The 25,685-nt window shown below is 37.7% G+C and overlaps 1 protein-coding gene across 2 annotated transcripts; it reads right to left on the bottom strand.

The window, feature by feature from the left end:
* Positions 1 to 1,384: 1,384 nt before the first annotated feature.
* LOC107819509 (protein WVD2-like 4) lies at positions 1,385 to 5,139 on the bottom strand. 2 transcript variants are annotated; one of them, XM_016645621.2, is made up of 8 exons: positions 4,982 to 5,139; positions 3,557 to 4,118; positions 3,410 to 3,462; positions 3,181 to 3,261; positions 2,983 to 3,052; positions 2,822 to 2,893; positions 2,638 to 2,745; positions 1,385 to 2,131 (listed from the first exon to the last, which is right to left on the bottom strand). In XM_016645621.2, the coding sequence occupies exons 2-8, from the start codon at positions 4,103 to 4,105 to the stop codon at positions 1,715 to 1,717; spliced, it is 1,350 nt and encodes a 449-aa protein (XP_016501107.1). In that variant the 5' UTR covers positions 4,106 to 4,118; positions 4,982 to 5,139; the 3' UTR covers positions 1,385 to 1,714. The 2 variants fall into 2 exon arrangements, with proteins under 2 accessions (XP_016501107.1, XP_075110036.1); XM_075253935.1 differs by lacking the exon at positions 4,982 to 5,139 and adding an exon at positions 4,693 to 4,875.
* Between the last annotated feature and the right edge of the window lie 20,546 nt (positions 5,140 to 25,685).

Genomic DNA, 25,685 nt, shown 5'->3' with positions numbered 1-25,685 from the left:
AAGGTTAAATAGAAAAGTCCTTTTATTATATGTCATAAATCTACTAATAATTCTAATAATTATTATTTTTGTATGAAATTAAGTTGAATTTTTCTTCCCGTTTGTATTTGATATGAAAGTTTATTTTTTTATGAAAATTACTACATAATAAGTTAAATTATATCTTTATATATTTTATTTATTTCTTAAAATTATTGTTTATATTTTTGTTTTTTATTTTTATCTATTATAATATTTTTAGTTACATGATCTTATCCATATAGCATGACCATATGAATTATTATTCAAAAACTTTCTCATCTCAAAAGACAAATTAGTCTAATCATTTTATATATATTTAATTATTTTTATTTATATATATTTTTCTTTTTTATAACAGTTTTATTAAAAACATATAGATATTTAATTATTTTTAATTCAAATTCAAAAAGAATAACTAATTATCAACTAACCTAACTAATTTTGTCCTAAAATTTCACACTTAATGAATTTTTTTTGTGACACTTAGAATCATCACATTGATTTGCTTCTCCTGTTCTATGTAAATAGGAGATATCTTCCAACTGCCAATATATATATATATATATATACTGTAGATTACATTTTACCAGCTTTCTTGCTATAATAGGTTGGTGAGAGAAACCAAATCAGCAAAAGAGCCACGTGGCAAATAGAAATTCAAAGTTTCGCAAATTAAGACCGAGGCGGATAGCCGGATACTGAAAAAGTTAAATGTGTCTCACTTTTTTGACAGAGATGTATATATTCTTTGGAGACGCAAACGCATTGAATAAATGTTTTCCGATTAGGACAAATATGGAATAAGTTGAAATGCTATGGTTTTCCGGTAAATTCACGCCGACCGGAATCCTCATATTGGCGCTTATTAATAGTAGTAATTGTAATATTATTTGAAAATTTGTTAACTACATATGTGGAGGTTGAGGTAGACGTAAAATCACGTTAAGGAAGTTATCTCGAAAGACCTATAATATTTTTGAAATGCATATATACTTAACAAAAAATATGGTACAATGGAATAAAACTACATAAGCGATACCAATTAGTCAAGGCTCGGGTATATGTTTTAATCATGTTAGTATGTTTACTTTAGGTACAATGTTTTCTAGAAGCTTTTTACGCTTTTCATAGACTTTTATGCCAGTAGAAAATATAAGAACTTTTAGTAATTTATTTAATTTTTATTTTGCAATTTAAATGAAGAAACATGGTTGCTAAGTACTCATATAACCGACCCCAAATTCGTTTGGAGTAGTTTTAGTTGGATCAGCGCAACCATCACCCCTAACAACACCTAATAACATTACTTACACTGCGATTTGACGCTTGATTGGAGTATGTACCATAAATAAAACAACAGCTATAAATAAATGAATCCTGGAACCAGGAGAACAAATTGTGCATTCAGTAAAACCAGACATAAAAGTTCAGAATGATACATTGAAAGAAAAGCAAATGAGGTGTGGAATCTAGCTTTGACAATGAAGAAGTTTAACACATGAACTGAAAGAAGAAAAAAATGATACACCATTGTACTGAATTTTTTGAAAAGAATAAAACAGCTAAGAACCAACATGTACAACTTGTAACCGCGGGATACACACCATATTCACAACTCAACAAAGCACCAAAGTTTCCAGAGAACAAAAAGGCCTATAAATAAATACAGGAGAAGAGACCTTCAGTAAGTTCCTTAACCTTCAACAGTAACTTCAGCTTGTACGACGACTGGATTTGACGGACATGCCACATTGTCTTCTACTGAATTCATTTCAGGCTTAGGGTCAGAGTCAGGTTGAATATCCATTTCTTCTGTTTTCTCATCTGAATTCTTTGCTTCAGCAGGTTTTAATTTTGTTTCAGCAGATTTTCCTTTAGCGGTCGAGATTTTTGGAGATTGAGAGGTAGTCTGCGAATTCTTCACTGGCTTTTTGATTTCAACAGGCTTCCCTTTTGACGCAACAGTATCTTTACTGGCCCTGGGTGACTTACTCTGGTCCTTGATCACTTTTGGACTGAAAGACGACCCTCCACTTTCGGAGCCATTAGTTGCGGATATGGAGTTCTTATTTCTTCCAAGCTTAGGAGATATGGCGCGTGTTGTTGGTATCTATACAATTTAGCAAAACTTAAGCATATAATGCAAAAATAGCAAGTGAATGACCCAACATCAATTAAAGCTAACAAGAAGGAGAATATGAATTGCATAAGACAAACAATTGAAAACAAAAGCTGGACTGATTCTAAATGTAGATGATGATGACAAATTCTATTAGATACATTCTTCTTATACAAGATTCATTTAAATGCCTAGAAAAGATAATTGCATATCGTGCTACAGAACAATGACTTTATGCTTCAAACTAGAAGCATTTTGTCACCAAAAAGAGAATAAAAGCTCCTTTCCTTGTCTAATGAGTTTCAAAGATAAATTACCAGTGTGTCACAAAAAATCAATGAGAAATCCTCTCCTTCTCTTTTTCTCTAGCACAATAGTGCGGCCAGTGGCAGATCCAAGTAGAGTAAATTAAGTGACAACTTTGTCATATTGGGAGAACATGATTAAATCACAATGCTGGAGGAGCTGAAATCTCTCTCAATAAATGAATACCTTACCTTCTTCAGTTCAACTTTAGGAGGGGGTTCCTTGTAGAAGTTGGGCATTGGTGTAGCTTTAAAAGTCGAGCTCTTCCTAAATTGCTTTACCTCTTCCTCTTGGTTTTCCTGAATCAAATCCCAAATCCACACAGCTTAGATCAGACAAATTCAGTAATGAAAAATCAATATCGTTTGAACTAACCTTCGATTTTGCTAGCAAGTTATTCTTTTCCTCTTCTCTTGCCTGTATCCTCTCTTCCATCTTTGCCAAGAACTGATGAATAAAGAATCTGAGCTCTAATATTCTGCACATAAGATAATATGGACATAATAGTCATAGGAAACAAAGGCTATACTGCAAACCTCCTTTCGCTTTTCAGCACGTTCTTCCAACCTGAAGGAAAATCCACCAGTACTGGTACGAGTGGTATTGCTGATTACATAAAAAATAAAAGATAAAAAGTTAAATTATTGGCCTAATTGAGGAGAATGATAAACCGGACAAATGGAAACAAGAAAGCAATTGAATAACAACAATATAGACTAAGATAAGAGCAGTACGAGGAAGTAGCAGAACGAGCATCCTCATCGTCTTTAAGAGGCGATGTAGCTTTAGTAGGTTTTGTGTTTTCATCATTTAATCTGCAAATACAAACATATAATGCAACTATCAGAACAACCATTGGCAATGAAACAAAATGCGACAGTAAACTGCTAAAGATTATAGGCGAAAAGTTTTAAATTAAGCAAACCAACTTATGAACAAATGCAAGTAGGAAAATTCACTTACCCTTCAGATATAGCTTTCTTTGCAATTTTACTGGCTGAAACAGACTTTCCAGACTTAATGCAAAAACAGCAAAGGAAATTTGTAAGATATAGATTCCATAAAACTTAAAGAAGGGGAAGGCGAAAGATAATGAGGGCCTCAGTTTACCAGAGATTGACGAAGACTCGGGACAGATCCTACAGTTGTTCTTCTGGTGGTTATACCACCTCCAGTTGCACCCTTGGTAGCCGGATTTAAACGAGAAGCTGATGAAACTGTTCCATTCGAATGTGAAGGTTCATGTGTTACTCCATTTGGTATCCAAGGTTTAACATCAGATTTCTTTGTATGAACGTCGATGCTCTTCCTTGTTAGGTCAGAACCGCCACCTCTTGCAGGGAAGGACAAACTTTTACTCATTCTTCCCTTTTTCGAACGAGTCAATGCAGATGAGCCTTGTACACTAGCCTGATCCTTAGCCGTTTTATTGCTCTTTATAGTACCAACAATTGAAACCTTGCGTTGATTTGATGCTTTACTTTTCGGAACATTCTGAGACAATTCAGTTGGTGTCTCATCAACTTTCTCCTCATTCTTACCAGCTTCGTTCTCATGGCCTCTCTCACTAATGTTCTCCTCTTTCTTCACATCCACATTTTCTTCTTCAGCCACTACAATCTTTTCCACCTCTACCGGAACTCCACTTTCGGACTCCATGTACCAACAATATCTAAAGCAAAACAAAGATAAACACTCAAGAAATTTTGTCTCAATCAATAATTGGAAGACAAATTATACAAGTGTAAAATCCAATCCATAAAGGGACCTTCACAAGTTGAAGTCACTTTTTTTTACGACCGAGAAATCTATCTGGGGTCAACCCTTAGGATCAACTACAGCCTTCGAAACTCGGGGATAATGGGCCCTGCCCCTCTACCCGTCTCCGGCTAAATACCAGGCTTAGTCCGCATGTGATTAAAATCACTTTCTTTCAAAAAAAACAAATCTTTAAAGCAACGACAAAAAACATAAATGATGGGAAGAGAAGGAAACCCAGAACTCAATTTTCAGTTGTTGATCCAAGAAAAACAGAACTTTAACAGCAGGACGAATGACACTTCTATTAAAGTTATAACTCATGAACATCTAAACAAAGTTCACGGGTTCCACGACTCTTGAAAAAATATAGGGTAAGACTGACTCTTCCCTGAACCCCACGCATAGCAGGAGCTTTTAACGTCTAAACGTCTAATAAAGGTACTTGTAACAAAAAATACTTGTATGTAGCATAAATCAGCACCAACCTCTTCAAATTCCTAAACTCAGAATACAATTCTCAGCTCTTGATCTCATATAAACAGAATATTAGTCAGTAAGACCACTTTAGTGACAATTCATGAATCACTAAATAGAGCATATAAGTTAACAACATCCTACTTCACAGGATCAAGGATTTGGACTTTATGGGTTAGAGTTTGAGATTTGAACTTAATACATAAAATTAACAAAGAATGAATACTACTACTGTTTTGAAAACCAGCATTTATAATTCAGAGAAATGTTAGAATTACGTACTGTGAAGTAAAAGATTACCTTTTGGTCTAGGGTCTCGGGAGATAATTTGTGGCAAAGTATGATTTAGAATGGTACAGCAATTATGAAATCAAATGCTGCTATGGAATGCGAAACTGTATTAGAAATACTGGAAACAGAGATGAGAGAGAGAATGCTGGTTAAGGGATGAATCGAAATTTCATTCTAATTAGGAAATGACCAAAGTAGCCTTTCTTCCACTTCATGAGTGTAATATTATTAGGAGGATGCGCTAAACTTGATCTTGTAAATAAGTAATTATGTATTTGTATATAAGTATTACTAATTGGTATAAACAATTGATATATTTGATTAATAAATTTTTTTTAGAGGTTTCTCGTAAAAATAACCGAACTTGCTTTTAAAATCTTTTTATGATAATTAACTTTAAAATACATCAATTATTCCACATGATACCTACCTCCCAACAGATAACGAAAACTCCGCAATAATTTTTTTTCCTAAAGATAGCATGTGGAGCACACGTCGGTGATAATTTACAAGTCATGTCTAAATGAGCATCCACAATTTTAAAATATATATAAAAAAATTATTCTGATGAATATTCTTTGGTTTGGTATTTTTGATAATAGAGTAATTATTAGCTAATTTTATAGTTTTGTTCATTTGTAATTAGACATGGTCATGCAACTCTTCCGATATTTTATACTCCTATTTGATATGGACTTACAACGTGATGACGAAAAAAATTAAGAACCCTATGCATCTAAAATCACTGCTTGAAAATCTTAGTCATATATATATATATATATATATATATATATATATATATATATATATATTATATAGAAAGTAACTAAATGGTTGTTATTTTAGTTTTTGCTGATTCAGTTATAACATGCACTCAGTAAATGAGAATGTGTAACCTAAAATTAAATTTATAGGCAAATTAATTAAATTCATATCTGAGGCTACAAGCAATCGATTTGGTTCACTTTCTTAAATATAAACAATAGAGTTAGATGTCAACAGTAAAAGAGAAAATAATGAAATTAGATGCAGAGAAAGCAAAGAGAAATTCTTATTAAGGTTGTTTCTTTCTGGAGATCTTCTCTTGCTTAGTAATAATTTAGTATTTAATTAAAAAGTATTGTAGAGTTTTTTCCAGAGAAGATATAAAGTGGGGAAAATAGAGTTTAATTAGTAAGATCTCTTGTAACCGTCACCTAATATCTTACTTATCTGATGTCTCCGTTACTCATTTTTTTCTAACGTTACATCTGGGAAATTTATAATCGCTTTGCAAGTAATACCAAACTCGTCTTATCTGGAATTGACTGAACCGTCTTCTTTATCCAAACATGTGAGACTTTATAGAAAATCTTCTAGTGTTAAGTTCTTAGTGAACCTTATAAGAACAATCCCGATATCAATGATCTCGATTCATCGATTGTTTCCTAAATGTAGCTAGGCATCGTCCGCATGTGTTATCATTTAATTTATCCACGTGATAAGTCCATTTTTACCATTATAGAGAGATATTTTATTAACTTACAAAAATTATTGCAGTTGCATATTACACGAAAGTTTAATTTCAATTAGAAACAATAAGGCCAACAAAGAGAACCTTATCTGCTAAAAAGGCAGCGAATGCATAATATTTTTGTCAGGAATAAATGGAGAAAAAAATGTGTACCATTTACATTCGGGAATATAGTTTGTCTTCTTGGAATTTCATAATAGTCAATTAAAAGATGAAAAATTCGAACCTGATTATTTTAATCAGTTAATGGCCCATATTTTTCTTTTTGACTTTTCTTGTATAATGAGGCAAATTACACGTCCCCGCTTATTGAAAAAGGAAAAAGATGTTTGTCTTTAATAAAAAGAACGAGGGTATTTAAGTCAAAACAGGAAAAAACCAATGATTGAACAACCGAAAAACCAGCGCAAAGCGTAGTGTAGGAGAACGTGGGCAGTTCTATGTATTACGAAACACTACGAAGGCGCTGTCGCAGACGTGGCATGACATACCAACGTGTTTGGGTCCCATTTTTTTTTCTTCATTCGGCCCCACAAGTAATTAATGAAGAATTTCTTCTCTTCCCTTTCAGCATTTGGACGAGGTAAATTTGTGACACTTTTTCTCAAAGTATTGATAAGCGGATTGTATGGGTTAAAATCGGATCAAAGAAATTCGGTATGCACAAATGATTACCATGAACTATTTGCATATCAACGTGGGTAGTTTGGCCGAGATCGACTAGTGATAAATAGAAACGTCGAGGTCGAGCAGTATAAATAGGATTAACGGCTAGTTTTGTTTTGGGATTCTCAGAGAGAATATTCTCTTTGTTTGTACTTTTTAGGGTTCGTTGGGAATATTCTATATAAATAGTATGAGAAATAAGGCAAAGAGCATGTACTATCATATATGATAAGAACACTTTTGAAAAGTAAGCTCTCTAGATAAATACAAAAGAACAACTTTCTAGAGACATTCGATCTTTTTGGATTATCTATTGTCATTTCCACCAGATCCGAGAAAGTGCTCAATATTCTCTTGTATTCTTGTTACTCTTCATTGTCAGAGGGAAGAATCATTCACCTTATTCAATATTGAGTGAATTTTTCTCCTTATTTACGTTTATTGTCATTTATTGTTATTTAATACTTGATACTTTATGCACATTATTACATTTGACACATTTATTGCTTGCACATTAATTATGTTTCTTCACAGCTCACACCTTTCGTACTGTCAACCAAAGATCTGAAGTTATTAGCTTTAACTAGGATTAACTCTCCTTAATAACTGATTAATTAGTTTAACCAAAGATTATCATTTTTTTGTCAAACAATTTGGCGCCGTCTGTGGGGATTTCCTAGTCAAAGTCTTAGTTTCTTTCAAATATAAAAAAAACAACACAAAACCTTGTCTTTTCTTGCGTGCATAGTTTAACATGACCGGTAATGGAGAGGAAAGAATGAAAGCAGTAGCCGGTCTTACTACCAACCTCCTAAACACCATCAACGTACGAAGTCACTGGAACAGACACTGAGGACGTGACGCCAAACGCCTCCCCCAGACGGAGTGGTTCACCCCTCTCTCACGGCAGCATCACAACCTCACACGGTAAAAGGGCCTCTACCTCTACAACGGAAGAGGCACCTCCAACAGTGAAAAAGCTGCTCGAGGCGTGGTTGACAAACACATTGACTACCATTCTCGACAAGCCCACCCAAAGGACGAACAAAGAATATGCGAGAGTCTGCGTCGCACCAGTGACAGACGAGCAGCACGACACTCCTCTTGTGACAGGTATTACTCACAACAATAGTGATGCAGGTAACGACACCCTCACAACCATTTTGAAGAAGATGAAGGGGATAGATAACGAGAACAAAATGCTCCGTGACCAAATGAAAGAGCATCAAGAAAGGATGGACAAAATACTAGGCGCCCCAAAACTCTTACCAAAAAGGGATGTCGGGCGGTTCATACCGTACATTGAAGAAGCTGCACCACACGCCATACATAAAACCTTCAAAATGTTGTCGTACTTGAAAACATACGATGGCACGATGGACCCTGAGGATCATGTGACCCACTATGTCACTGTAGTAAAAGGCAACGACCTCGCCAAAGAATAAGTGTCTTCCATATTACTGAAGAAGTTTGGCAAAACCCTCACCGGGGGAGCACTAACTTGGTACTCATAGCTACTTGCACGCTCCATAGAGATGTTCGAGGAAATATCCAACAATTTTGTAACTGTCCATGCCGGGGATAAGAAAGCAGAGACGAGGGTGAATGACATTTTTGCCATTAAACAGTCACCCAGTGAAGGGCTAAGAGATTTCCTCGTCCGATTCAACCGTATGAGGATGACCTTACCAAACGTATCAGAGGGATTTGCAGTAGCAGCTTTCTAGAATGGGTTAAACAGGAACGGTTTGAGGGCGACCAGAAAATTGCTAAGCCGACTCATGAAATATCCTTCAACCACTTGGGACGAGATACACAACACCTACTGCGCCGAAGTATGAGCCAATGAGGACGACCTCAACAGGCCAACTCAACGGCTAACCTCAGTCCAAATGGAATCTAGGAAAAACTGAAGAGATGACAACAGAAGGGACCATGCAGGCCCGCGACCCAACCGCGAAAGACATCAAACGTATGTCAAAGACGCCATCATACCACCTCCCCATCACGGCGATGGCCCATCTAGGCTGCAAACAAGGACTCACTGAAGCGAAAGAGGTATGCCTCCACTACTATCTACTCAAAATTTCTGTGTTTCTCCTACAGAAATAGTCTACGCTCTGGAGAAGATAGGCCTAAAGGTGAAGTGGTCGCAGAAGATGAGGTCTGACCCAAACACTAGAAAGTCAAACGCCATCTGTGAATTCCATCAGAAACGGGGCCACAAAACCAAGGACTACATCGCTCTAAGGCAAGAGAAATTGACAGTGTTGTAAAAACTCTCAAACCCGCTGATAGCGGATAAAGATGGGCGGCAGCGGAATGAATACCAATGAGAACGGAAAAAGGGCCGCGGCCGCGGAGTCATGGGGATCAGACTACCCATTCTTTGATTCTAAAGACCCGCTGAGCGCGGAATATTGGGCGCGGCCACGGAAGTTGCACCGCTGTCCGTGGAAAAACAGCCACGGCCGCGAACCCATTTTTGTACTTCTCTGAACATAGGTATCGCTGACCGCGGAAAATGAAATGTGACCGCGTAAAACTTGCCGCTGTCAGTGGTATTTTCCTTCGCTGACCGCGGAATTCAAAACATTCCAAACTCAAAATTTTGCACATGAATGTTGGCCACGGAAATACATCCGCGATCGCGGAAATCAAAACTGGGCAATCCTAGGGTTTCACTTTTTTCTAGACATTAACGGGTATTATGAACATTTACTAATCTCTACTAGGCATTACTAATCACTAACCCATTAACCCTAACTAATTGTAGCATCAAATAATAACACTCATGAACCCTAGTTAAAATTAAAAGAAAAGAGAAAGAAGAAATAAAAACTAACCAAAAAAGTACAAATTGAAGAATAATGATGAAGTGAAATTACCAGTTGTGTAATGAGTGATGAGAATGGACTTCTAATTTGGTGTTTGTGCGGATTAGGGCTTAGATGAACAGTAAAAATGTGCTTGAGCAATCAAAGAGAAAAAAGGGTAAAAGGTCTCCTGACCGTCTATTTATACTAACAGAATGGGACCCATCGAACTTACTTGGCGCGGCCGCGGAATTTCACCGCGGTCCACGCTTTTGACTTACAAAAGGGCTGCTTGTTTAACACTTCTACTGAAAGCGGAAAATGGGGCGCGACAGCAGAACTGCCGCTGACCGCAAAAATCCTACGCGGATGAAACTTCAGAGAAGTCTCATTTTAGACTTTTCAAGTCCGTGTCCGCTACCAAATTACGCCTCCACGAACTGGCCTCCGCTGACCATGAAATTTGGAGCGCTATCAGCGTTCCAACTACAGACTTTGCCAAATTTTTCCAGCTTTCTCCTGCACTGCATCAAATATTCCTACACACATCTCACAACCAATTAGTCCAAAATAAATCCTACACTAAGAAGAAAATCAAAAAGAAGAAAAACACATGGGTTTCCTCCCAAGAAGCTCCTGATTTAACGTCGCGGCACGACACAGGTTACCATCAATCATTTGAGATGGATCATTGCCACCAGTGGTTGTCATCAAACTTGCCAAGATAATGCTTCACTCTATGCCCATTAACTTTAAAGATTTTACCATTTTTATTTTTCAAATCAAGAGCACCAAATGGAGTTACATGTACCACCTCAAAAGGACCACTTCATTTTGATTTGAGCATTCCCGGAAACAGTCGTAATCAAGAGTTGAATAAGAGAACCAAGTCACCTTCCTTGAATTCCTTGCTACGGGCATACTTGTCATTTACTTCATCTTGTCCTTATACAAGGACGAGCTGGAATAGGCATGAAACCGGAACTCATCAAGCTCATTAAGTTGCTCTACCCGGAGATTTACTGCAACATCCCATTCAAGATTTAACTTTTTCAAAGCCCACATGGCCTTGTGCTCTAACTCAACTGGAAGATGGCAAGCTTTCCCAAATACCAACCGGTACGGAGAAATACCAATTGGAGTCTTGTAAGCAGTCCTATAAGCCCACAGAGCATCATCCAACTTCTTTGACCAGTCAGTCATATTTGCATTAACAGTCTTTAACAATATGCTCCTTTTCTCCCTGTTGGAGACCTCAACTTGTCCACTAGCCTGGGGATTGTAAGGGGTTGAAACCTTATGATTAACACCATACTTTGCAAGCCAAGTGTCAAATGCCGTATTGCAAAAATGAGACCCCCATCACTGATGATTGCTCTAGGAGTGTCAAACCTTGTAAAAATATTCTTCTTGAGGAACGCCACTACACTCCGGGCTTCGTTGTTGGGTAAAGCTACAGCCTCAGCCCATTTGGAAATATAATCAACGGCCACCAGAATGTACGTGTTGCCACATAAACTCACAAAAGGTCCCATGAAGTCAATGCCCCACACGTCAAATATGTCAACCTCAATAATGGTAGTGAGAGGTATTTCATCCTTCTTTGAAATTCCACCGGCTCTTTGACACTCATCACATCTCTTCACAAGCTCACCCACATCCTTGTACAATGTAGGCCAATAAAAACCACAGCTAAGCACCTTTGAAGCTGTCCTCGCCCTACTATGATGACCATCGTAGGGAGAGGAATGACAAGCATCAAGAATACTCATTTTCTCCTCTTCCGGAACACATCTCCGGATCACACCATCATTACAAATTTTGAACAAATAAGGCTCATCCCAGTAGTATTCCAAGCTATACCATTTAAACTTCTTCCTTTGGTTAGAAGAGAGCTCACACAAAACAATGTCGGTCACAAGAAAGTTGGCAACATCCGCGAACCAAGACATTTTATTCATGGATACAGAGATGAGTTTCTCATCGGGGAATGAATCATTAATTTCGAGACCATCACGGGGCCTCCCCTCCTCCTCCAAGCGGGACAAGTGGTCCGCCACTTGGTTTTCACACCCTTTTCGATCAACAATCTCAAGGTCAAACTCTTGAAGCAATAGAACCCATCTCATCAACCGAGCCTGAGAATCTTTCTTTGTCATCGAGTAGCAGAGTGCTGCATGGTCTGTATGAACTATCACCTTGGCACCCATGAGATAAGGACTAAACTTCTCCATTGCAAACACAATTGCTAGCAACTCTTTTTTCGTCACCGTGTAATTTACCTGAGCATCATTCATTGTTTTGCTTGCATAATACTCCGAGTGAAACATCTTGTTTACTCTTTGATCCAAGATCGCTCCTACTGCAACATCACTTACATCACACATGATCTCAAAAGGTAAGATCCAATTGGGTGCGTAATAATAGGAGTGGTTGTCAATTTTTACTTGAGAAGTTCAAAAGCTTTCATGCATTCATCATTAAACACGAACTTTGCATCCTTTTCTAATAATTTGCACAAAGGATTCACTACCTTAGAAAAGTCTTTTATGAATCTTCGGTAGAACCTTGCATGCCTAAGAAAACTCCTAACCCCCTTGACTGAAGTAGGAGGAGGAAGCTTTGAAATCACTTCAAGCTTCTCCTTGTCCACCTCTATACCGTTCTTTGAGATCTTATGGCCGAGGACAATGCCCTCCTCGACTATAAAGTGGCATTTTCCCAGTTAAGCACTAGATTTATCTCTTCACAACGGACCAAGACCTTGTCAAGATTATTCAAACATTCATCAAAGGAGTCACTGAAATCATCCATGAACACTTCCAAGAAGTCCTCCACCATGTCAGTAAAGATAGCCATCATACACTGTTGAAACGTGGCCGGTGCATTACACAAACCAAATGAGAAGGTACCATACGGACATGTAAAAGTGGTTTTCTCCTGGTCCTCTGGTGCAATCAAAATCTAGTTGTAGCCTGAGTACCCATCCAAAAAGCAATAGTAGGAACGCCCAGCAAGTCTATCCAGCATTTGGTCAAGAAAGGATAATGGAAAATGATCCTTGCAGGTTACTTTATTCAGCTTCCGGTAGTCCATGCATACCCTCCATCCGGTGACAGTCCTGGTGGGGATCAATTCATTTTGCTCATTTGTGACCACAGTCATACCCCCCTTTTTAGCACACATATGAAGTCCAAGAACTATCCGAGATGGGGTACACAACCCCTGCATCTAGCCACTTGATCACCTCATTTTTGATAACCTCTAGCATAGCCTCATTCAACGTCCTTTGATGTTCCACGGAGAGTTTGACATCATCTTCAAGTATAATCTTGTGCATGCAAAAGGCGGGGCTTATTCCCCGAATATTAGCTAGAGTCCATCCAATTTCCCTCTTCCTTCTTTGAATCACCTTAAGGGTGGCATCTATCTGCATGTTAGTAAGGCAAGAAGAAAAAATAACAGATAAAGTTGAACAAGGGCCCAAGAATTCATGCCTGAGGTGTGGAGGTAAAAGCTTCAACTCCAACGTGGGAGGTGTCACACCTCCTTTTTCTATCACGAAAGGGGATATAAGGGAGTTTTTTCCAATTTAAGTGACAATCGAAAAAGGATTATTTATATTAAAATCAGAGTCGCCACTTGGGATAATTTATGGTGTCCTAAGTCACTGGTTTAAAATCCCGAATCGAGGAAAGTTGACTCTTATTTATGGTCTGCGAACACAGAAATCCGGGTAAGTAATTCTATTAACCCGGGAGAAGGTGTTAGGCATTCCCGGGTTCCGTGGTTTTAGCACGGTCGCTTTGATCATACTTGGCTCAATCAAATTGTCTAATTAATTATTTTAGAACCTATGTGCATTTGCCTTTTTTAATTAAGAAATTATCTTCACACAGTTCACGCGCATGTGTACCCATTTGTTTGGCGCATCAAAAAATCATGTCACGTGTACGTATCCACAATTAGTAACGCTTTATTATTATTAAGTAAAGTTTGGTCGAAGTTGCGCGAACACATACTCCGGTTTTGTTTTTAGGATCGTAATTATGTCACGCTTAAAGCAAGCTACGAGGTTCATGAATTATTTTACTGACTACTTTGAGATTACGCGTGAAAGGTCTATGGAGCACATTCGCTAAAAGAGATTTCATGCTCATATTCATTTAAATTTTCATTTCTCGCATTCGACCCAGCCCAATTCCTAAATATGTGAGTAATTTTAATCACCAATGGGCTAGGCATTTCCAAATTTAGAAGTTCAACATGTGCTCTGTCCTTTGTCACACAAACACAATCACAGCGCACATAGAGAGTTGGAGAAAGAGCAATAGAAAACCAATCGACTACAATAGAGAATTGACAGAGCTAGGAGACATTGACGTGAACCAAACATAAAATGGCTGAAAGTAGAGACGACGTAATGTGCATAAATCACAAATAGGAACAGAGAAGGCAATGTGAACTAAGCATAATTGACTGATAGCAGAGGCAGAGTAAATGCATAAATTCTACTAATTATTATTACCAAAAGGATTTTTTACACTAAACAGATGAACTGAACGACAATTTGCGAGTGAACATACCTTATCAGTGATCCCATTTTAATGGACAACAAATCAAATTCCAACTTCAGCACCAGTAGTATCAGTCAAAACCCCACTTTCTCGATGAAGCAGAATCTCGTCGGACAACTCTCAAACCTCGACGGAACTCAACGAACCTCTAGCCCGCCGGAAACTTGGCAGTAAACAAATTGAAAGCGAGCTATTGTGACTGCTTTTTATTGGTTATTGGGTCTGATCTCGGGCAGATTTCATGACTATTGCTGGGAGTTGATTTTGCTTAGGTTAAAGAAGATGGAGCTGCTCTTAATCTCTCCACTCTATTCGTTTGTGTGTGTGGTCATCTAAGGGTGGAGGTTCGCTGATGGCTATCGGTTTGGAGAGGAGTTAGTAGGTTTTTGGTGTTGTCTTTTTGAAGAAGAAGATGAAAGGTTTTGGGTGTTTCTCTGTTGAAGAAGAGAACGACAGGGGAGGGTCTCCTTTGCTTGATGGAAAACAACGGATTTTTCAGCTTTTAGCCCATCTTAGGCGTTAGGTCTAGGATACCTTTTTGTGTAATCCTTTTATTTTTTTTTCAAATACGGTTGATTGCTTAGGTCTAGGGGTCCAGGTTAGTTTTGTAGGGTTTTTTGGGTTAAAGGGTATGGGCCTAGGAATTATGGGCTAGGTCCGAAAATTAGGTTTAAAAATGGGTTGTTTGAGCCCAAATTTTATTCTTTATCTGTGAACAAGACTAAAAATACGACCTCATTTACTAATTAATCCTAATTAAGTAAAATAACTATTAAGATTAGACTAATCGTTAAAACAAATCCTTTTTGGTATTTTCATATATCATATTAAAATAAAAATAAGGTACTATGTTTTGTAATTTATTTTAGTTTTACGAAAGGTATATAAACTAACAACAACTAAAAAGAAGAAATATTTTTGTAATTTTTATTTTTTGATAAAATAAAGTAAAAGAGTAAAACTAATTGAAATATCGATATTAGGCCTAAACTAAATATTTTACGCTAAAATGGGTAACATTTCGGGAAGGGTCAAAAATTACATGTCTATAGCTGCCCCACTTTGACTGGAAATACGAAGTATTTTCAGACAAAGAACGACTAGACAGGTTTTTTGACCCGACCCTTATTTAGAGAGACCAAAAATTAAGAGAAAGGAGAATGTGACCGAGCCCTGGTATCTGAGCTGCCTACATATCCTTGGCTATAAAGGAATCAGGCTCACGTATAGTTCAGAAGTAGAAACAGAGATGGAGTATACTGAGGTGGAGAGCCGGTCGAGGTGCCGTTCTGCCGAGGTTCCGGTCCGCGGTGTTATTACATCAAAAATTAAAAAAATGAAAAAGACTAGCTAGGCCTGTCAACTATGAGTTACAAGATTCCTATATATAAGTCTTCTGAAGCTTGATCTTGAGTCTTGAATGGTTCTTCATGCAGACTTTAGATTTGAACCTTGGCACTTGTTAGCTGTAGGTGCTAGTTGGTTCTTCTTTAGCTTTTCGGATCAAGACCGGACATGTAGTGCTTGTGACTTCAACCACGTCTTGAGCAGTTCACATCTTTCTCTGCTTCTGTATTTTGGATTCACCTATTTTTTTCCTCTCTTTTTTATATTCTGGGATTGAGACTACTTCTGCTGGTCATCTCGGACTGTTGACCCGCATTCTTGCCGCGAGTTTCTGCTACCTCTAACTTGAATTGAACTCTGAAATGACTTCCCTTGTTATTGCTAAAACTTGAACTGTACTTCCTTGTTCTCTAGGTGGGCGCCTGATTGCCAAAACTTGAACTGTACTCCCTTGTTCTCCAAGTGGGCGCTTGATTGCCAAAACTTGAACTGTATTCCCTTGTTCTCCAGGTGGGCACCTGATTGCCAAAACATGAAACTATATTCCCTTGTTCTCCAGGTGGGTGCCTGATTGCCAAAACTTGAACTGTATTCCCTTGTTCTCTAGGTGGGCGATTGCCAAAACTTGAAACTGTATTCGCTTGTTTTCCAGGTGGGCGCCTGATTGCCAAAACATGAACTGTATTCCCTTGTTCTCTAGGTGGGCTCCTGATTGCCAAAACTTGAACTGTATTCCCTTGTTCTCCAGGTGGGCGTCTGATTGCCAAAACTTGAAACTTTATTCCCTTGTTCTCCAGGTGGGCGCCTGATTGCCAAAACTTGAACTATACTCCCTTCTTCTCCAGGTGGGCGTCTAATTGCCAAAACTTGAACTGTATTCCCTTGTTCTCCAGGTGGGCGCCTGATTGTCAAAACTTGAAACTGTATTCCCTTGTTCTCCAGGTGGGCGCCTGATTGCCAAAACTTGAAACTGTACTCCCTTGTTCTCTAGGTGGGCACCTGATTGCCAAAACTTGAACTGTACTCCCTTGTTCTCCAGGTGGACGCCTAATTGCCAAAAACTTGAACTGTATTCCCTTGTTCTCCAGGTGGGCGCCTGATTGCCAAAACTTGAAACTATATTCCCTTGTTCTCCAGGTGGGCGCTTGATTGCCAAAACTTGAACTATATTCCCTTGTTCTCCAGGTGGGTGCCTGATTGCCAAAACTTGAATTGTATTCCCTTGTTCTCCAGGTGGGCGCCTGATTGCCAAAATTTGAACTGTATTCCCTTGTTATATAGGTGGGCACCTGCCATTACAACAAAACAGAAAAAATAAAAGAAACTTTTCTGCCCCAGTTTGGTACTGGGAACATCTGTGAGTGTTAATTGAATCTTGTTATCAAAAGAGCTATAAGAATTTAAAAGCTAAATCCCATTATCCAGGAAGCCCCTGAAAACTTCAAATTAAATCTCATCTTAAGAGTGACAACTTTAAAGCTAAATTATATTTCCTAAAGGTAGAACTTACTCTAAATCTTGTTATCTATGAAGGTCTTGAAATTTAACTAGGTCTCATTATCCACGAGGGTCCTAAGAACTTTTAAAAATTAAATCTCATTATCCAGGAGGGCCCTAAAAATTTTAAATTAAATCACATTATCCAAGAGGGTCCTGAAAAGCCGAGAATGAACTTACCTAAGCCATGCTCTCTTCGTGAAGGATATCTGTAGAACGAACAAAATTCCCTGCCCCTGACAAAATTTGGGCACGACACTTGAAAAATTCAAGCTTCCAAGCTTTGATTTGGACATAGTCTTCGTCCCTGTTTCAAACAAAGATAAGTTGTGAGTTTATAAATATGGTGGTTGGTTTGTGGCCTTGGTCTTGAGGTCTATTTCTCCTTCACTTGCCATGATAACTTTGATTTCCACTTGGAAGACCTTGCTTGTTATTGGTTAACCACTTTCTCTGTCAACTTTATTATAGAAAATACTTTTGATTCGTTAAAACCCAACATCCTCTATCTGTTGCATTTTGCTCATGAATTGACATTTATCGAACCTTTGTATTTCACATGAATCCCAAAACACATTGATTTTTACCAACTCAGTGCGCTTGCTGTTCTTTCCTGATGTAGGCCACTGGCCTTGGCCTTGAGGTTTATTGCTCCTTCACTTGCCATGATAACTTTGATTTCCACTTGAATGACCTTGTTTGTTATTGGTTAACCACTTTCTCTATCAACCTTATCATAGAAAATACCTTTGATCCGTCTAAACACAACACTCTCTATCTGTTGCATTGTTCATGAATTGACATATACCGAACCTTTGTATTTCACATGAATCCCAAAGCACGTTGATTGTTACCAACTCAGTGTGCATGTTGTTCTTTCCTGACTTATGCCACTTTGATGTGCTAGCCAGATCCCGTTTTGTGCAATTGGAAAGCTGGTGACAAATTTTGAAGTCATTTCTTACTTGTTCTGACCAAACAGACTCAAGAAGAAGAAGTAAATAAGACAAAAGAAACAATGTAAAGGACAATGGAAAGAGATGATTCCTAACAAGAAAACTACAAAGTAGAAACTTATCACATATGGATACCAACTCTAATGACCATGACATGCACCTTTGGATTAAGTTGACTAATCTATTAAGCAAGTCTAATGTTCAACTCTTGTTGTATCTCTGAGTCGTGAAACTGGGCTTCCATGCTCCGATTATCCTATCTGTTCACGATCCTTATTCGACTTGTAGTGCCCGAAGGGTTTTTACCATCAAGCCTCTCTCATTTTTCTCTCTCTCAACTTATCGTCGCCTTACGGTGCCTGTAAAGGTTTTCACCGATAAGACTCTCTCATTTTGTTCTTTTTTTCTTCTTATTTTCCTTGATTCTGTAGATGACAAGGCATTGACTAGAGTAAAAACATCATATGGTCTTGGCATGTCTAGCTCGACACACTCAAAGATTATCTGGGAGGTCTTTTTGGACTGTAATGTGGCTTTTGGACAGGGTTAGAAAGAAAGGATATCATAAAGGCTCAAAATAACTAAGATAACAGGATTAATTTATTTACAACTTTTGGAATCCATTATAAAACTTTGCCCCAATTTCCAAAATAAGAGAATTTGATTCTTTTTTTTTTCTTTTTCTTTTGACGGAGTTACAAAGAAAGACAGCCCCACTTTTGACTTCGTAGGATTATGAAATATTTTATTTAGTATGACCGAATCATAAGGTTGCCTACGTATCTTGTGGTGACAAGAATTAGGTCAAATGTAGTTCACAAAGATACTTTCTTTTTGTTGCTATTTTCCTTTTTCTTTTCTTTCTTTCTTTTTCCTTCTTTTTTCTTTTTCTTCCCCTTTTTTTCTTTTTCTTCTTTTTTTTTCTTTATATATATTTTTCTCTTCTTTTTTTTTTTTTGAATTTTTCCTTTTGGAATGAACATTCTAAAATAAACCTATGGGGACATGAACTCTTTTTTTCGTATGACTTTAACTTGATTCCAAAAGAGGAGAGGTCAAAGAAATCAGTACAGGCTCAAAAGAGTATAGAATGGTATAAGTGTTTGGGAAGCTTAAAGAGGGCCTCCCAATCCCTAAAAATACCAAGTACAACACATGCAACTTGAGGATAAAAATTGAAGATTATGCACATATTTCTTTTGCGGCTTCGGCATTGATATAATTGATATGCCTTCCACTATTCTTTAGCACCTTGTCAAGTACAGAACCCTCATCGGGTGATTCCCTCTTCACAATGGATATCCTCCGTCAATTCGGAGAAAACTTTCTTGACTTTATCTTGTAACTTGAGATGCACTTGAACTCAAAGTTGCTTGCTTCAAATTATCTGGGATGCACTCTCCTTTAACGAATCCTTGTCATCCTATTAACTTTTCAAATTATTTGCGCCAGTTTCACACAATTCGGGCTTTAAATGATGTCAAAATGCCTTTAACTTATTTCCCTCAAATGTCCTTATCATCTTCAAATTTGCTTCATTGCTTCATGATTAAACTAACTTTAAGACCAGACCTAGAATTGTGTGTGCATGTCATGTCACTAGAGCCAGCATGAAAAGAACTATAAAGGGAGAAGAGAACTAAACAAAAGAAATAACTAGAAATAACAAAAAACAAAAATTGCATTAGACAGACGGTGAAAGGGTTAAGACAAGCAAAATAAACTGGGGTACAACCCTGGAACAGACCTAGATAACACTAAATGAGTTACTACGACTAAACAAACCAGGCAAAATAAAATGATAGAAGGGTTTGAGTCACAAGACAATATCCGGATTACAACCCTGAAATAACCCGGACAACAGAAATGACAACAAAATAAACCACCAAGACTCCTTCCCGGCTAGCCAATAAAGGAACGTCCCAATTACCAAGCTCGGCATCTTAGCCACTGTGTTCCACATCAATATTACCAATGCCATTACCAATTTCAATATCATTAACCTCAGCAAGTGGCTTATTGGCTCCTTTGACCAAACCTTCGTCATTCCAAATTATCCCAACAATCTGTGCGTTGTCATGTACCTGTAGAGGATTATGTGTGACACTTGGGGTATTACTGCCTTGGATCACAATTATTCCTTCTTGAATCATTCTTTCTATTTCCCTTTTCAAAGCACGACAAACTTCAACATTGTGCCCCTGGACATTGGAATGGTATTCACACCTTTTAGCAGGGTCAAAGCTTCTCGCACGTGGTCTATATAATTTAGAGGAATAGGTGTAATCATGTCACAATGCTTTAATCTCTCAAACAAGCTTGCATAGGACTCTCCTACTGGTGTAAAATTATCTTTCAGCCTTTGTTCCCTTTTACACCCTTGGCTTGAATGTAGGTTATAGGGCACTTGAAAATTTTGTGGAGGCTGGTAAAGCTTTTGCGGTGCTCGTGCTCGCCTTTTGGAGTGAACCAGTGGTTGGACAGATGGTCAGACATTGTTCGGAGGATAATACTAGGGTGGATTATGTGGAGTTTGGGGATGTTCATGAGGTCGGTATTGAGGCTGAAAGCATTTAGCAGGAATGCCCACTGGATCCTGTCGTTGGCATGGCTCAACAACATCTTTTCTATCAATGGGAGGACTATCCTGAGCAACTCATTCGTTCCATCTGAACCAAAATTCCCTAAAACTTTTCTTGGGTTTCTTTTCCATCTGAGATAGGGAGAAGCAGTCTGGGACAATGTCTATATTGTACTGAAAGTATCGCACAAAATCTTGAGCCATGTCATCACATATATGCCACTTACCGACATCTTGACGAGTATGCCATTCCAAAGCTGCCCCAGTCAGGCTCTCACTGAAATACGCCATCAGAAACTCATCTTTCCCACCAACACTTCTCATTTCACTACAATAACCCCTCAGGTGGGCTACTAGACCTCCTCGCCCATCATACAAATTAAACTTTGACATCTTAAACCCTTACAACTTTCTGGATATTTCATCTTTCTCCACTGTCTTAGCAGGATTTGCAGTCTCACCGGAGGCTCAAAATGAAGAGCGTAAGAATATGGACCCGAGACTTTGAAAATTGGTTCTGGAGCATAGTGTTGGGCATTGGGGATTTTGAACACAATCTCGCTAGAGGATCGAGGAAAGGTAGCAGGTGGATGAGCTACAAAAACATGAGTGGTCAAAGGAGAGGAATATGAGGTGGTTTTGGCGGATGGAGTGTGAAAAGGTTGTGGGGAGATATCAGCAGCAGTAGGAATCTAGATTTGTGACAGTGGCGGAATGGTGAGGCTTTCAGAGTAGCTAGTGGGGAACTGATGGCGGAGGACGCCCACTAATCCAGGCTTGATATATTTCGGTCATCTGTCCTTTCAACCTTAAGACCTCTTGTTTCAACTCATATTCTGACTCAACTATCTCCTTAGACGGATCAGTAACACCCGTGTTCAACAACTTGCTAGCTATGACTACCTTGTTCTTTGACCTTGTGTTGTATGGGTGAGTTACCTTAAGAACCACAAACCAACCACCCTTCTGCTCAATGAAGATAACAAAAAGAACAAAATGGGGTCATCCTGTTAGCATTACGACATTTAACAGCTAAAAATATCACATTGGTGCAATGCACCTAGCAACAATTAACGGTTCTAGAATGACTTCGAGGGTCACAAGGTCACTTGGCATCATCCCAATTTTGTTCATTTCAATCTCCTCTTTTCTTTTCTTTTCTAGCACTTCTTGGTTTGCTCATTTTCCTTCCCTTTTTTTCTTTCTAATTATCACTATTTTCTTTCCTCTCATTTCTCACGTCCCACAACTTCATCCTCTTTTTTTCTTTTTTTTTTCTTTTTCTTTTTTTTTTGTCTTTTTCTTTTAATAATAAGAAAAATGATTCGATCAAACCCTATGTAGGTCGTCTACGTATCGTGACGGCGCATGAATCAAATCTTTGCTTAGTTCGGGAAGGTCGGAAATAAAGCAAACAAACTAACGTTCTATTTTTTTTACCTTAATGACTACTCTGATGAGAAAAGAGAAATAAAAGAAGCAAATCTCTTTTTTTTTTAATTTTCTAGACTTAATGTTCTATAACCTATTCCAAACTCAAGCTTGAAGAGAAAAATATTTTTTTGATTTTTTATTAGGAAAGAAATCTAAAGAATAAACCAAAGAAAATATTTTGAATTTTCATTTGATATCCCTGAAAAAGTATTTCGAAGCGAGAAATGAACAAGATAAAAAAATATTTTTGGATTTCAGCTTTTGATTACCTAAGGAAGAAACTTTAAAGATAAACAAAAGATAAAGTATGTTTTTTTTCTTCTATGTACGATATCCTAAGGTTTTAATGAAAATAAAAAGAATTTTTTTTATTTTTCTTTAATTTTCCAAAGAAGAACCTCAAAAGAAAATCTTTTTGGATTTTTGGAATTAATACCTTAAAGAAAACTTTTTAAAGAGGTACTAAAAGAAAATTCTATCTTCTTTTTTTTTTTGAATTTTTAGTCTTAATGTACTAAAAGGAAGTATAAAAAAAATTATTTTGAGTTCTAGATATTAATTCAATAAAGGAAAATCACCTCAAACGATTTTTTCCCTAGAATTAGTATTCTAAAGAAAACTTCTAACGAAAATATAAAAACGCAAAATTTCTTCTTTTTTTTGGATTTTTGATTTATAACACTTTTTTTCTGATACAAAATTAAAAATACAATAACAAAAGACTCGACATTACTGTACAAAACTAGAAAGTAATAGACGACGTAAAAAGAAAAACAGACTCAAAACATAAAAAGAAAAATCTCCTTAAGCAACTCCTAAATGAGAGATCCTGCCTGGATGGTTCCGAGGTGTCTATCATGCTCAAACTCCGATAAGTAATCCCACATCTGTATGAGAAAATAAAAACCAAATAAGTTAAAGACCTAGAACGCTATATGAGACAATAACCCTTCCTGTTGGACACATGCAAGACATGATTGTGACTATTTTTCTAAAACTAACCTATGTGGCTAAAAGTGGCTAAAAATGCAAGATTTGGCTAAGACCCCGCGAAGCCAAGAACCTAAGACTCACTAGGAAGACCGGACCTTATGTGGGTTGCCTACGTATCACGCCCCGAAAGACGAGAATTAGGTATGCGTAGTTCAGGCAGGTTGGATACGGGCGAGAATTAAAAAAAATAACTAATTTAGAGAAAATATGTTTTTTTGTCTTTTTTCTTTTGAAAAATGATGAAACATGTAAACTCTTTTTGGATTTTCCCCCTTTTTTTTGATTTTTTTGTAACAAAAATGCGACAGAAAATATAATTGGGCCCTACTTGCTTTATTTTCACACTTCACCCTCTCTTTTTTTCTTTTTTCTTTTTCCCTAAACTATCATTGGTCCGCCAAATGACTCTTTTACCCTTGAAAAATGCAACATGTAGCACATAGGATGCATTATGATGGTCTGTTATTTTGGGTTCACCTGTCCTAGACGGACCCAACCTCTGTGTTGAGTCCCCAAAGTCAAATGCACGTGATGCAAACAAACGTTCCTACTAGGGATTTAGCATGAGGTTATGTTATTCAAAGTTTAAACCTGGGGTTGTGTTTTTGACCTGGCTTACCCGAGCGGACAACTCGAGCCGAAGAGGGGGCAACGTACCGGGAGCACTAAAGTCTACCCAACCTTGTTGCTGGCCCAGCCTTGTTCTATTTGGTATAACTTCTACAGAAAAAGTGGGCCGCGCGAACGTGTGCACCATTTTTAGAAGACTCATAGGGGCGGCGTAAGAAGACAGTTTAATACAGTTCAAGTAATATGAAAGCGGTAAATAAACAACAATTAGCACATTCGGTCCACAAATACAGTAATATCAACAAACAATAAAGCCAAGCATAGATCATATTTAACAAGCTCGAATTCTTAAACCCTGAACCAGAGATTCTGGGTTGATATCCCCAGTAGAGTCGCTAGAGCTATCACACCTCCTTTTTCTACCCCGAAAGGGGATATAAGGGAGTTTTTTCCAGTTTAAGTGACAATCGAAACAGGATTATTTATATTAAAATCAGAGTCGCCACTTGGGATAATTTATGGTGTCCCAAGTCACCGGTTTAAAATCCTGAATCGAGGAAAGTTGACTCTTATTTATGGTCCGCGAACACAGAAATTCAGGTAAGGAATTATGTTAACCTAGGAGAAGGTGTTAAGCATTTTCGGGTTCCGTGATTTTAGCATGGTCGCTTTGATCATACTTGGCTTAATCAAATTATCTAATTACTCATTTTAGAACCTATGTGCATTTACCCATTTTAATTAAGAAATTATCTTCACACAGGTCATGCGCAGGTGTACCCATTTGTTTGGCACGTCAAAAAATCATGTCACGTATACGTGTCCATAATTAGTAACGATTTATTATTATTAAAAAAAGTTAGGTCGAAGTTGCGTGACCACATACTCCGGTTTTGTTTTTAGGATCGTAATTATGTCAAGCTTAAAACAAGCTACGAGGTTCATAAATTATTTTACTAACTACTTTGAGATTACGCGTGAAAGGTCTATGGAGCACATTCGCTAAAAGAGATTTCATGCTCATATTCTTTTAACTTTTCATTTCTCGCATTCGACCCAGCCCAATTCCTAAATATGTGAGTAATTTTAATCACCAATGGGCTAGGCATTTCCAAATTAAGAAGTTTAACACATGCTCTGTCCTTTGTCACACAAACACAATCACAATGCACATAGAGAGTCAGAGAAAGAGCAATAGAAAACCAATCAACTACAATAGAGAATTGACAGAGCTAGGAGACATTGACGTGAACCAAACATAAAAGGGCTGAAAGCAGAGACGACGTAATGTGCATAAATCACAAATAGGAACAGAGAAGGCAAAGTGAACTAAGCATAATTGACTGATGGCAGAGGCAGAGTAAATGCATAAATTCCACTAATTATTATTACCAAAAGGATTTTTTACACTAAACAGATGAACTGAAGGACAATTTGTGAGTGAACATACCGTATCAGTGATCCCATTTTAATGGACAACAAATCAAATTCCAACTTAAGAAACAGTAGTATCAGTCGAAAACCCACTTCCTCGATGAAGCGGAATCTCATCGGAGAACACTCAAACCTCGACAGAACTTAACGGACCTCTAGCCCACCGGAAACTTGGCAATAAACAAACTGAAAGCAAGGTGTGGCTACTTTTTACAAGTTATTGGGGCAGATCTCAGGCAGATTTCATGACTATTGCTGGGAGTTGATTTTGCTTAGGTTGAAGAAGATGGAGCTACTCTTAATCTCTCTACTCTGTTCGTTTGTGTGTG

This window comes from Nicotiana tabacum, chromosome 5 (assembly GCF_000715075.1).
Source record: "Nicotiana tabacum cultivar K326 chromosome 5, ASM71507v2, whole genome shotgun sequence".
In the NCBI taxonomy this organism is placed as follows: domain Eukaryota; kingdom Viridiplantae; phylum Streptophyta; class Magnoliopsida; order Solanales; family Solanaceae; genus Nicotiana; species Nicotiana tabacum.
Note: the sequence above shows the minus strand (reverse complement) of the source record. Positions and strands in the feature narration are given on the sequence as shown.